We start from the raw sequence: 15266 nt of genomic DNA on the forward strand, positions 1-15266 counted from the left end.
GATTAGCCGTGATGATAGACAATAAGCTCTCACCAAACCCGTTAATCAGAATGTACAGTTGTCAATCCTAAAACAAAGGATGTCATCGCTCAGTCTCTCCTTACAACTGTCATTGTCTGCCTGTTGTCTAGACCATGCACAAACCCATACTGCAAAGCTCTGCCCACTTATGTCTCTGTTAAAGTGGTGACACTTTACGGTAGCATTAATCCCCACCCTCTCTCGATTCTTCAATTTGTCATGATTTCACCTGTGATGAAATTTAATCATGCGATTTTGTTCGATTGATTTCTTGAATTTGCTACTTTTTGAGCTCAAAAATTTGTTGCGATTAACTGAAGATTGTTGCAATTGACCAGTGACTTTTACATAGAATTAATTCCATTTCTTGGGGAAAGTTATGATTAACTGAAAGTTGCAATTAACTCAGTTGCAATTATCCAGAGTGGACTTATAATTATGCACAGCTATGTGGTCTTGTGGTATGGAACTTGCTTTAGGATTGGAAGGCTCTGGGTTCGAGTCCCACTCTGAGCAGTGTATAGTTGAGTACTTGTAAAAGGCTCTTTACTCACATTCTTTTACTGTACTCAGATGTAAAATGAAACCTGCCATTAACAGGGTTCTCTCTTTTGGAAAATATTTTTGTAATATCGCCTTACAGGCATCATGCCTCGTCCTATATGTTAAGTGTTGCTGTTGGCTAGGGACCCCTTGTAAAGTATTTTGAGCATGTTTAGTGGATATTGTGCAATATAAATGCTGGAGTTTCTTAGTTTTATGATTATAGATCTGAGTATGGTGAGAGAATGTGAGGAATTATTCTTTTCTAAGAATGCAACTCTTTGCTACCCAAGCAGGCCTCAAACTATTGACCCCTGATGACGTTCATATAAAAAATAACAGAAGGTGCAGAAAAACGCCACCAAAAATAAAATGCAAACAGTTTATTCGTTGTTGTTGTAGCTGTTGTTGTTATGATTACTGTTACTATTGCACTCAGTGTTTTTTTTTTTTACTTATTCATCCTCTTTCAATACTGCTATTGTTTCCCAGAATAATCTGTTGTTTCAATATGATAGACAATTTAAACAAAAATGTTTCTTCTTCCAACAGTGTACGTAAGTCAGGTCCTGAATCACTTCAGCCATTTGTCTGTGGTGATATAAAGACTGTTAATGGACCTTTGCAAAGCTTGGCTATGATGTATGCTCTCAATCAGGTCAATAGCAACAGTGCTCCAGTCTCAGCTAAGGGAGTTACATTTGGTAAGTACCCTAGGATATCATGTCTTCTTCTTCAAGTACCAGGTCTGTGCCAGACATCGGTGATCATGGTACGCTATTCATCTCTCTGATCAGATAACCTCAGAAAATTAATAATACTCTTCTCTTTCTTTGTCACCCAGCTGCTCAAACTATTCAAATATGTTTTTCTTGGTCTACCTTTACTCTTTTTACCTTCTATCTTTCCTGTGAGAGCAAGATGTTCAAAACATTTAAGTCGATTTAGATGCCCTAAAAATTGCATCTTTCTTTTTCTTATTGTACGAATTAATAACCTTTTAGTTTCAGCTTGCTCTAATACTTCTTCATTAGTTTTCTTCTCTGTCCCTGAGATTCTTAACATCCTTCTAAGAAACCACATTTCTGCTGCCTCCAGTTTCTTTCTAATGTCTTCTGTAATTGTCCAGCTTTCGCAGCCATATAATAATACTGACCATACATAGGCCTTCAAAACCCTATGTTTTGTTGTCATTGAGATATTGTGGTTTTTAAAAATTAGACTCATTTTATTAAAACTTTATGTAGCTATTGTAATTCTTCGTTTTATATCTGTGCTACATCTGCCATCTGAAGTTATTATGTATCCAAGATATTTAAATGTCTGAACTTGTTTTATAGTTTCTCCTTTGCCTATTACGTTGCATGTTGGATTTCTTTCTTTCCTTGATACAACCATACATTCTGTCTTTTTTACATTTAAGTACAACCCCATACGTTTAGTCTCTGTAACTACTTTATTGAAGAGTATTTGTAAATTTTCTTTTGAGTCTGAAATTAGTGCTGTGTCATCTGCATATCTTATATTATTGATATTCTCACCATTGATCTTAATGCCTGTAATAATATCATGTCTAGTTGGGAATAAAGGGAGGCTCAGGTATGATCCTCAGTTGTTGCCGGCTGTGGAAGCTAGATATTTTCCACCTTTATTTTAATTCCTTTTTTTTTTCACTCTATTATGATTTTTTGTTGTTGTTGTTGTTTTTTACAGGTGGCATTGCTTTTGACCATTGTGGTGATGAAGGACGGCTAGAATTGATCGTGTCAGACATCTACTCTGGTCTCTCCCATCACTCTTTACACTTGGATCAGACTGACATCATGTCATGGATCATCACTGGCTCAGGTGCAAACCGTCAAGCTGCCACGTTGCTTGACCCACTTGGTAAGGATGACTTGCAATTTTATTGTCTCTATTTTTTTTCCCTAACTTATAGCAGGTAGCTGGGTGGGGTTCCTACCTCCCATAGTGGGCAGGGAGGTACTTACTGTGTCTTCTATCCCCCTATATCTGTTTTCCAACTTGCTTTCTATCTTTGTCTTAGAATGAGATTACTTGGTTTTGTCCTGACCCTGGTCGGATGTCCTGGCTGAGAGGGAAACATTCAAATGTATGGTTAGTTTTGTGAGATGATATTTTTTTCCTTGTAAATCATCTCTCTGTTATGCACTGTATTATGTTTTGTATACATATTATATATGATTTGTAAACATTTGAGTGTGTTCCTCTTAGTGGGGACCTGTGCTTGTGTCTGGATGAGACTTTTAGGTGATCTTAAACTAAGTACACTGATAGTATGCTCTTGGAATCTACATCTGTTTCCTATTTGAACCAATTCCCCTTTGTCTTCCTTTTCTTGGGTGCTTTAATTGTAATTCTAGAACTTTTTACTTTCCCATTTTCTTCCTTTTTACTGGCGCTGATATGACCTTAATGTGTTGCTAGCGCTGTAAAACCCTTAAAAACAAACAAACATTATAGCAGGGAATAGAAATCAACCAAATATTGATTGTATGCCTGGCAACATTGGATGGAGTGAGGACTGTTAAAAGTTTGCTTCCTTGATTGGCTAGTTTTCAATGTGATTTAATTTAGTATTGATATGTTGGTATCCGTATATGACCGTTTTATCCTTTCTACAATATTGGTATTTTAGGCTACTCACCGTATTTTACAGTGCGTTAAACATCCTAGATGTGTGATTTGTACATCTGTTTTATCACGTTTGAACGACTATTTTAAAGCTCATTGCATTCTTGTATACTTTTTTAATTTTTTTTTTCTGTTTGATAGTCAAAGTATCTGTAAAACCAGGAGTACCTCTGTTGGATAGTGTGGATTCCAAATCGAATACCGTACATGGTCCAGTATTTGTGTAATGATGTTTTTTTCCTTTTTTTAAAAATTGATTCTTTGCAGCATGGTGTCTTTTGTTTAGAAAATCTAGCCATAAATTTTACTTATTCTATACATATTTATTGTGTTCTGTTCATTGAGGCATTCTTTAACTCCTAAGCATTTTTCATGTTGAGTTTCTTTAAGAATTTAGTCATGAGGGGTGTAGTTAGATTTTTATTGGCTTAGCTTCACTTGTCATTTTCAACACCTAGAATTTGTTGGATGAAATTCAGTTTGCCATTTCTTCTATCAAGGGATTTCTACAAAGCTATATTATCATTTTCACTATTTATTTGTTTATACAAGAAACTATCCTCTGCAAATAGTCCAAGTTTCATTCTTGGAATCAGATATTCCCAATCCTGCTCTTTGAGGTACTCCTGGTTTTACAGATACTTTGACTCTGTGCCATTTATTTCTCGGGTCATATTTAAAAGAAATTAATTAAATTAAGTGCATAGCGTGAATTTCCACATATTATAAGTTTTATTTAAAGTCATTTATGATTTACTTTTTGAAAAGTTTTGAGAAATCTGGGAATGTAGAAGCAACTTGTCCTTTAGAGTTTAAACATTTGTCAAAAGTCTATAATGGTTGTTGCCAAATAGTATTTCCAGCTTCTTTTTCAATTTTTTTTTTCGCTTAAACCATACTGGTTGATGTTGAGTAGTGACTGTCATTGTAATGGTTCATATCGTTGTTGTGTAAGAGTTCGCAAGTTTTTGATGTTTTAAAGACTGGACTTTAGTTTTTAGCTTTTGATTTTACACTTTTTTTTTTATAGGAATGATTTTAACAGTTTTCCAATCATTTGTTGTTTTTAGATTATGATGTCTAAAAGTTAAATAAGTAAATTTTAAGGATGGCTTTTGCAAATGTTTTCAAATATAATTCATGGTAGTTCATCCTGGTCTATAGATATATATTCATTCGTGTTGACTAAACTTGTACTTTTAAAAGTTTTTTTTGGGTTTTTTTTTTTTTTGTTAATAGTGATGTTATTCATTTCAGGGAATCTTTCGTCCTCACATATACTATTTCAGGTGTTGGATCAATAATGAGCCAAATTCTTTAATTTATTGGATTTTTCCTTTGCGACCTCTTTTTGACTGCCATTGTCTATTGAGTCGAGTATAATTTTTTATTCTTGGCTTTTCCTATAAATGGAAGTCTATAGTTGTTTTTGTTGTTGTGTTTTTCATTGTCAAATATATTTCTGAGATAGTTAGAATGAGCTTTTCTACAAGCATGTTGACATTCTTTTTTAACTTTTGAGTTTTTTCTTTAATTTTCTCTTTGCTCCTTGAGAAGCATAAGGCCTTCACAGTTGTCCAACTCCCTGATCTGTCCTTTATTATATTTTCTTCTTTGCTGCTTCCCATGTGAGGTTTAGTCGTCTTAGAAAAGTTAACTTAAATTTTTTCTCATATTTTTGTTTAAAGATATTCCCATGATCAGTCCTGATGCCACCTCGGAGGCTCTTCCAAAGGATTATGATAACTTTTATAGAACCATTCAGGGTGATGCCTCTACATCCAATGGGTTTATAAAGATTTCCAAGCAGCTTGGATTCCGTTATCTGCAGGTAAGTGAAATATGTACCATTGAGGTATCAATTTCAATGCTATTCAAAATAATAAATAATATGGTAACCATTTCAAATTCTGACGTTCAAAATCCATTTTTTTAGAACAACCAATGAAAACAGCTCTTACAAAATAGAACAATCTCTTCAGATGATCTACATCCACAACCACTTTCAATTCTTTCAACAATCTCCTATCTGTAATTTCAAATTCTAAATAGTCAACGGTTATATTAGGACTTTTTAACTGTGAAAAATCACACATGTCATAATCTTTATGAATAAAGATATACTCCACGGGAACAAGAGTGAATGATTTCCTTCTCTCCCCTTTATTGATTTTTTTTGGTACTTTTATTTACGTAGAGTAGACAAAGTGAGCTCTTGGCTTCTATAATGATAAATACGTCATTTAGAGAAAAACGTTGACATAACACAACTGTTTGTTCATAACAGCGAAACAAGTTATTGAGAGTAAAAGTGGTCATTGCAACATAAACATTTGTGTGTTGTTTTTAAATTACAACTTTGTTGTTGTAGGGAATGGGAACAAGTACTCGTGTGTCATTGCATGAATTGCACATTTTCCATTGAAAATGGATTGTTTACAAATCTATCTTTGATTATGGCAATTCTGTCGTTTTTGTCTCTGAAAACACTTAAGACTTGTCAAAAAAAAAATGAAACATGAAGGTTAGCCCATTCAATAAACTAAACAAAACAAACATATATGAAGATATCTTGTTTTAATTATGTGTCATGATGATAAATTTTAAGAAAATAAATTTTTGAACCACGGGGTCCAATGTTTCGCACTCTTCACTAAAATGAAACCACAACAATTGTCTCATGTCCTTTGGATAGAAAATTAGTGTAACACAAATAAATCACTTGTTGCTAGATCTACTGATATTTTTTTTCTACTACTCCCCAATATAATTCTTATTTTACTTCTAGCGATATCTTTTCACTAACTTTCTTGTTTAATTTTGACTCAAAATGTCCAAAAATGCCTTAATATGTTTAAAAAGAGAAACAAAACAAGACAAAATAAAAATAAATAAACAAAAGGCCATAGAATTAAACGAATGAGAATACGTACGAAGCCTAAAAAGTGTCCACCAATGAAAGCATTCAGCGCCATTTTGTTGTTGGCTGAGAATGTAGTAATTACCATTCATTCGGTATCAATGTCAACATAACGACACAAGAAAAACAACAAACAATATCAAAATCCACAATAAAATGTTTCAGAACTGTTGCGTATATTTATGGCACAACGAAGCTGTCAAAAAATGAAGTTAGAGAATGTGTGTAATCATGTATTATAATAACCTGTAATGTGTTTTCCAACCACCACATCATCTACTACTACAACCACCACCACAATATCATCACTAACACTACTACTACAACCACCAGCCCCACATCATTATCACTACCACTACTACTACACCACCACCAGCACATCATCATCACTACCACTACTACAATCACCACAACCACATCGTCATCACTACCACTACTACTGCAACCACCACCACCATATCATCATCATTACCACTACTACCACAACCACCACCACCACTACTACTACAACCACCACCACATCACTACCTCAACTACTACAACCACCACAATAGCATCACTACCACTACTACTACAACCACCACAACCACATCGTCATCACGACCACTACTACTACAACCACCACCATATCATTACCATTACCACTACTACTACAACCACCACTACCACCATATCATTACCATTACCACTACTACTACAACCACCACAACCACATCGTCATCACTACCACTACTACTGCAACCACCACTACCACCATATCATCACCATTACAACTACTACTACAACCACCACAACCACATCATCATCACTACCACTACTACTACAACCACCACCACATCATCATCACTATCACTACTTCTACAACTACAACCACCACCACATTATCATCACTACCACTACTACTACTACTGCAACCACCACCACCATATCATCATCATTGAAATATTTTTTTTAAAATTGAGCTTTATATAGTGCAATATCTACTAAATGTGCTCAAAGCGCTTTACAAGGGGTCCCTGGTCAACATTTAACATGTAGGACGGGACATGACGCCTGTTATGCGATATTACAATTTTTCGGACAAAGACAACTCTGTTAACGGCCAGGTACTCATTTTACACCTGAGTACGGTGAGAGAATGTGAGTAAAGAGCCTTTTCCAAGGACTCAACTATGCGCCGAGCGCGAGGCTCGAACCCAGGACCTTCCGATCCGGAAGCGAGTGTCATACTACTAGACCACATCATTACCACTACTACTACAAACACCACCACCACATCATCATCACGACCACTACTACTACAACCACCACCACCACCATATCATTACCATTACCACTACTACTACAACCACCACCACATCATCATCACTACCACTACTACTACAACTACAATCATCACCACCACCACATCATCATCACTATTACTACTACAACTACAACCACCACCAACACCACATCACCTCACTAACACTCAGTACTACAATCACTACCATTAGGTTTTGGAGCTTTACTTCATTTGAAATAAGGAAACTTCGGAATTGTATTTGGCATTGTGTTTATATATCATAATATAATTCTAATCAGTTATCTATTTAGAACTAGATACTATACAATATGTATGCCAAATACCACCCCAATTCCCCTTTTTTGTGTGCGGGAATTCCTCTTTCGGCATTGAAATTGAGTGTGAGAGAGTCATCACTACACACATAAACAACAGAAACAATTTAAAAACAAGACTATGACACGCAACCACTCACACACGAGGCTATACTATTTATCCTTTTCTCTATATAGAATAGGACAAGACAAACAATAGCTTGACTCTCGCTACACTTCGCATTGATGTTTGTCGTCTCACGAGTTCAACTCTCGGTCGACCTGTCAATATTCCTTTTTGCCTCGGACGTAATCATTAATAGAATGTTGTGTGGTTTTGACCGTGAAGAAAACCTTAAGAAGTCACATTTATATCATTTTAGAGAGATCGTTTTGAATAATTTTGAGTTAAACGAGCGAGCAGCAACTTGTTTTCATGAACGGCCGATCAGCGCTTGTTTACTATAGTAACGCGATTCCCAGCCAACATCAAAATGGCGGATATTTTTCTCATCGAGGCCGCTGGTTGGTTAGCCAATAAGAGCACCGTACGGTTTCCATTGGGTAAATTCCTTGCAAAAGGCTTTATTTTAAAAAATGATAAATTGCTGACATTACTTTTTTTTTCAGATTGTTTATGTTGCTGATGAATATGGTGTCAACTCCAAAAACATTCTGGTCAGTTTAGCCCAAGCTGAAGGGATCTGTGTGACGCAATCTCTTGAGATATCAGACCCAGCTCAAGCCTCTGACATTGTTGACAAATTGATGGAAAAGCAGACGCGTGTTGTTGTCATAATTGGTTATTCTTCGCAAACTGATGCGCTGCTCAATCAAACCACCTCTAATGAGGCAGCTCGCAATTCGATGGTTCTGATGTTGCCTGAGCAATTCAAATCCCTCGTTGATCTATATGGAAAGCAGATGAAGTATCCACCATTATCTGTGTCCTTGAAGACATCTACACTATCAAAGTTCATAAGCTATCTAGACAGCAGTCCAGTTGACAATGTTTTCTTTGCCTCCTTTTACATGAAACTCCACCTCTGCAACTTGGAGGGCTACTATTTGTACAATGTCAAATGTTCTTACCCCTTATCTCCCATCACTAAAAATCCTCGATTTATTCGCACCATTTTTGACTTGTCAACCATCAATGCTGTTTATGCTACTGTTGATGCTGTGGATAGAACTATTAAAGAGTATTGTGGTGCAGATTACACAGAACCTTGCATAGCATATCTTCAGGCCCCCGACAAACGTCAGAAATTTGCCAAGAATCTGCAACGTGTTAGTTTTATTGATGAAGGTCAAAATGCTTTCCGTTTCTTACAGAGGGAAGGAAATGTAGCCTTTGGTATATTTCAATACAACAAAGACAAGTTTCAGCAAATTGAGGTAATTTATATTCATTTTCGGTATTACTGTAAAAAAAATATACTCAATAATATTATTTCACATTGAGGCTGGTAATATTGTTATTCATCAGGAAGAAGTTGGTCACAACATGTTATTAAGCAAAGGAACTACACTTTGAGTTATGGTGGAAAGACAGCGGAGGACAAAAGCTGGTTTTGATTTTTAAAAAAAAATAATTTTTTTAAAATTGAGCTTTATATAGCACAATATCCACTAAATGTGCTCAAAGCGCTTTACAAGGGGTCCCTGGTCAACAGCAACATTTAACATGTAGGACGGGACATGACGCCTGTTAGGCGATATTACAATTTTTCAGACAAAGACAACGCTGTTAACAGCCAGGTACTCATTTCAGAGAATGTGAGTAAAGAGCCTTTTCCAAGGACTCAGCTATGCGCCGAGTGCAAGGCTCGAACCCAGGACCTTCCGATCCGAAAGCGAGTGTCATACCACTAGACCACATAGCCGCACGATTTACACTCAGAGAGGCTATGGCTATTCCCTTGAAGGATTTGCCATGAAAGGAGAATAATTTACTTTCAATGTAACCATTCTAAGTGACTTTTTTTTTTGAGAATAGAAATATGAAAATATACATTCAATCAACTCTAGGGGGCTGGGTGGGGTTCCTGACCTCCCATAGTGGGCAGGGAGGTACTTACTGTGTCTTCTATCCCCCTATATCTGTTTTCCAATTTGCTTTCTGTCTTTGTCTTGGAATGAGATTACTTGGTTTTGCCCTGGGCCTGGCCGTAGAGCTTTGCTGGGAGGGAAACAGTCAAATGCATAGTTATTGTTTTGGGAGATGATATTTTTTTCCTTTTAAATCATCTTTCTGTTATGTATTGTTATATTTGCTGTTTTGAATGTATAATTGTAAGCATTTGAGTGTATTCCTCTTAGTGGGATTTTATGCTGGTGTTTGGGTGAGACGTTTAGTTGATCTCAAACTAAGTACACTGATAATGTGCTCTTGGAATCACATTTGCTTCCTATTTGAACCAATTCCCCTTTGTCTTACTCTCCTCAAGTCCTATTAATTGTACATATAAAATCTTTTCACTATCCAATATTCTTCTTTTTACTGCTGATATGACCTAAATGTGTTGCAAACGCCGTAAAACCCTTAAAAACAAAGACAAACTTTAAGGGGAAGATCATAAGTTTTGTAACAATTAAATAAAATTCATTGTCTGATGGAGAGTTCATGTAAATATAAGTTTGAGATGCGGACATTTTTCTAATATTAACAAGCTGGATGCAGATTGATATATAATAAAAATTTTGCTTTTGAAATAAGTTAAAAGTATTGAAAAGGAAGCTAAAGAGCTTAGATGGCTTGTTTCAGATGTATACGTTTGATGAACATGACATACAACTTTGACGGTAATTTATTATGGTCGTTTGAATTTAAATTTTGGAGTTATTCAGTCCAAACAGGTTAATCCCTCTTTCAATATCTACTTGAATTTTTTTGTCTCTGTTATTTATTCTTTTTTTCTGGTCATATTTTTCAGCCTGCAGTCCACTCTCATTCATTTCAATGCCATAATTTATATTTACAGGTTGGCTCTTATGCTGGTGTAACATTAAATTTAGGCCCTGATTTTGAAAACTATTACAAAGATGTCCAATCAGCTTGCAGTCTGCCATGCCTTGAGTGCATCAACACCGGTTTGAATTTCTCTCTTACTCCAGGCGACATTTATTTAGGAGGTAATCAATATACTATTTGTGTATACATTGGTGCTGGGTGTGGTTCCCTAACTCCACAGTGGGCAGGGAGGTACTTACCGTGTCTTCTATCCCCTTATATCTGTTTTCCAACATGCTTTCTGTCTTTGTCTTGGTATGAGATTGCTTGGTTTTGTCCCGACCCTGGCCGGAGTCCTTGGCTTGGAGGGAAAGCGGGTGGTTGGATGGGAGCATCCCCCTTGAATCGTATACCTATGATGTTCGCATGGGTGTACGATCCGATAGTGATGTCGTTTCTTCTTCTCTTTACTAGCCTATCCTGCTTCTTTGGTTTGTGATTGTATTTTTGACAGGGGATATTTTTTTTTCTGTAAATCTTCTGCCTGTTTGTTCTTGGTTATTTATAATTTAGCTTATGATATCTTTAGGTTATGATTTTGATTTACATTTGTACTATTTTTGTTAGATTGTTTGTTTTTTTGCTTGTTTTTTTTTTGTTTCAGCGGTCTCTCATATAACCTCAATTGTGTTGGAAGAGACCTAAAGCAACAAACAGTTGGAGGGAAACAGTCAAATGCATAGTTATTATTTTGGGAGATGATATTTTTTTTCCTTGTAAATCATCTCAATGTTATGTATTATTATATTTGTTATTTTTAATGTATAATGAATTGTGAGCATTTGAGTGTATTCCTCTTTGTTGGATCTTGTGCTTGTGTCTGGGTGAGACTTGTAGGTGATATCAGACTAAGTACATTGATGGTGTGCTCTTGGAATCTACATCTGATCCCTATTTGTTCCCAATTCCCCTTTGTCTTCCTTTTTCTTGGGTGCTTTAATTGTATTTCTAGAACTTTCGACTATCCCATTTTCTTCCTTTTTCCTGGCGCTGATATAACCTAAATGTGTTGCAAGCACCGTAAAACCTTTAAAAATAAAGACAACATATACTTTGGTGTGTATGGTCTTGGACTTGCAACATTGACTAGGTTAGAGGGTTGAAGTCAGTGGCAGCATTCTCACAATTACCCTTGAGAAAAGTATTTTGCAGTTTCCTTTGTCCTTCCAACAGTAATTGAGTTCCTAAACTTTTTAGATCTCATCAGTTGTTTGAGATAGACTAGCATCCCATTAAAAGGGGAGCAAGCAATATTTACTGTCTGTTAAAAGCAAAACAAACTGGGAACTCCAGCCCGATGGACTTAAAAAAAAACAATATTTTATTGATATTTTAAAATATTATCTATACATAATAATCAACACATCCAATCATTCAACAATTTCTTATTGTCCTTTTTTATATGTAAACATTTGGGCTGCTTACTTATGATTCCAATGTACGTGACTCAGAAGCTCTTTTTAAATAAGATATTGAACGCATATATGTGTGTGTGTGTGTGTGTGTGTGTGTGTGTGTGTGTGTGTGTGTGTGTCTATAATGATAAAAACGTGTTTAAAAGCTTATACAAATGTTTCTAATGTATGTGTATAAGCATTAAATAAGTTGTAAAAAATAGAGGTTAGCAACACTAATTGAAAAGAACTTCTGTTGAAAAAGGACAAATTTACAATACTAGGGATGAGCGAAGGTCACACAGATCCAGCCTATATAAAACTGTAAATGACATTAAATAAAAGATGAAGCTTAAAATACGTATTTTGAAACTTCAGGTCTATTTGACGTACATCAGAGCAGCTTCAATCCTTTCATCTGTGGTAGAATCAATACGCTTCATGGATTCCTATTGCAAGAAGCATTCCATTATGCCATTTCTCAGGTAAGATTCACCATTCCTCTTATCGTTATTAAAGTCACTCTATTGCCTTCCTACTTTTTAAAAGCATATTGCAATTTTGTACTTTGCTGTGGATTAGAATATCAACCTGTTTAAAAATAGCAATGACTATCCCGCACAAATCTTTGGGCCTCTTTTTCGCTCACGAAGTGCCCGAATTCGCGTCAAAATATGGGAAGAAGCCGTTTCGTATATGCTATTTAAAAAAATTAATTACGACGCTGTTTATCGATGAATATGACTGAAAGTTGGCAAACAGTTAGAAAAAAGGTCATTTTAGATTATGTCAAGCGACAAAACTCGTGCGATTACCAGAAGACCGTTAAAAATAGATTTTTACTCTTTGGAGTAAAATATTTCTAAAACTACCGGGTGTGGAGGTTTTGTCGCTGACAAGGTAATACATGAACATTTCTTCTTTTTGGTTGTAAAATTTCATATGAATATGACGAGTACTTTTCCCGTATTTTACAAAACACCATCCTAATTTGCTCTTCAAGTTTCAATCTTTTAATCCACTTATAACGCAAGATACAACCAAAGGTCGAAAAAAAATGCCGAAAAAGCGTCCCATATTTTTGCGTTTTTTTCCTCTTTGCGGGTCATCCAAATAAATGACACCTTTGGAACTGCATAACTTGTTTATTTATGAATGGATTTTCTAAATTCAAAAACATTTTTACTCAGTGGAGATAGGGCTTTGATTTTAGACAAAAATTTTCCTCAAAAAGAGAAAAAAAAACATTTTTCATAGTCATTGCTATTAAAAAGTACTAAGCCATCGTTACTGAGATGATTATTTATGAATTTATGGTGAACTCAAGGTCCACGGTAGTTCTGGCGTTAAAGTACCAACTCTTTAAAAGATTGCCTTTTTATTTTTTATTTAACACTTCTATGAAAATATTCTTAGCAATATTTTTTTTTGTTATAAATTTGTATCCATTAAATTTCTGTCAGGTTAACTCTAATGATGGTCAGTTCAAGGACATTTTGAATGGAGTCACTCTTGGAGGTGTTGGACTGGATGCATGCAGTTCTCAGGTATGTACACAAGCTCATCTTGCATCACTTCTTGATGATTGCCATCATGATGGGTTGTAACACATTTGTTGAAATAAACTAAATCTTTAACTTTTTGATATTATTTACATGTTCTTTCAGACAGTTTTGTGGGACAATTTGATTTACAAATTTTTATTTATAAAGTTTTATTTATGTACGACTGTAATTCATTCTTTGGTCCCTATTCTCATATCTTGCTTTGCTAATGATGGTATCACAGTCACTGGGTGGGGTTTTCTGACCTCCCATGGGAGGCAGGGAGGCTTTTACTGAGTCTTCTATCCCCCGATATCTGTTTTTTTAACTTGCTTCCTGCCCTTGTCTTGGATTGAGATGGTTTTGTCTTGGCCCTGGCCGGATACCCTGGGAGGGAAACAAGTCAAATATATAGTTATAGTTTTGGGAGATTATATTTTTTGTCATGTAAATCATCTCTCAGTTATGTTGTGTTATATTTTCTGTTTTTAAAAATATACTGATTTGTAAACGTTTGAGTGTATTCCTCTTTGTGGGATCCTGTGCCTATTTCCGGATGAGATTTTTAGATGATCTCAAACTTAATATACTGATTGTATGCTCTTGGAATCTAGATCTGTTTCCTATTTGAACCATTCTCCTTTGTCTTACTTTATTTCTCGTGTGCTTTTAATTGTAAATCTAGAATTTTTTGATATTCCACTTTCCTCCTTTGTACTGGCACTGAAATGATCTAAATTTGATGCAAGCATCTTAAAACCCTAAAAAAAAAACCTTACTTCTGTCAGATCAACCAATTTTCTCATTTTTAAAGCAGTTTTTAAAATAAACAAATTAATTCAGAATTAGTAAAAAGCATTGTGATATTCTTCGATTTAAATTTTACATGGATTTGACATCAGAGTTAAGAGTGCCTCTAGTGAAAGCACCTTCTGGTATGCAAACATTTTGAAGCATTTATTTTGCGTTTCTTTATTTGGGGGCCTCAATTGCTCAGTGGTAGAGCACTCTTCACAAGCTGGGTGGGGATCCTGACCTCCCATAGTGGGCAGGGAGGTACTTGATGCGTCTACTAATACCCTGTGTCTGTTTTCCAATTGCTTTCTGTCTTCATCTTGGAATGAGATTACTTGGTTTTGTCCTGATTCTGGCCGGAGTCCTTGGCTGGGAGGGAAACAGTCAAATGTATAGTTATAGTTTTGGGAGATGATATTTTTTTCCTTGTAAATCATCTCTATGTTATGTACTGTTATTATTCTTATTTCTAACACATGCTTTGTAAACATTTGAGTGTATTCATCTTTGTGGGGATCTGTGCTGGTGTAAGGTTGAGACTTTTAGGTGATCTCAAACTAAGTACACTGATAGTGTGCTCTTGGAATCTAAATCTATTCCTTATTTGAACCGATTCCCCTTTGTCTTACTTTTTCTTCAAGCCCTTTTCATTGTACATCAAGATTGTCTTTACTATCCAATTTTCTTCCTTTTTACTGGCGCTGATATGACCTAAATTTGTTGCAAACGCCGTAAAACCCTTAAAAACAAACAAACAACTCTTCACAAGTAAAGGGACTGGA

General features: G+C 35.6%; 1 protein-coding gene across 1 annotated transcript in view; it reads left to right on the plus strand.

The window, feature by feature from the left end:
• LOC144969071 (uncharacterized) overlaps positions 1-15266 on the plus strand; it is a 72956-nt gene that overhangs the window by 28841 nt on the left and 28849 nt on the right. Inside the window, exons 16-22 of the mRNA XM_078908082.1 lie at positions 1117-1268; positions 2278-2451; positions 4908-5050; positions 8369-9136; positions 10723-10873; positions 12524-12630; positions 13609-13692. Coding sequence (XP_078764208.1) covers positions 1117-1268; positions 2278-2451; positions 4908-5050; positions 8369-9136; positions 10723-10873; positions 12524-12630; positions 13609-13692 — 1579 coding nt within the window. The remainder of the gene's footprint in view (positions 1-1116; positions 1269-2277; positions 2452-4907; positions 5051-8368; positions 9137-10722; positions 10874-12523; positions 12631-13608; positions 13693-15266) is intronic.

This window comes from Berghia stephanieae, chromosome 3 (genome assembly GCF_034508935.2).
Source record: "Berghia stephanieae isolate SIO BIC M18660-M18661 chromosome 3, UCSD_Bste_1.3, whole genome shotgun sequence".
Classification (NCBI taxonomy): domain Eukaryota; kingdom Metazoa; phylum Mollusca; class Gastropoda; order Nudibranchia; family Aeolidiidae; genus Berghia; species Berghia stephanieae.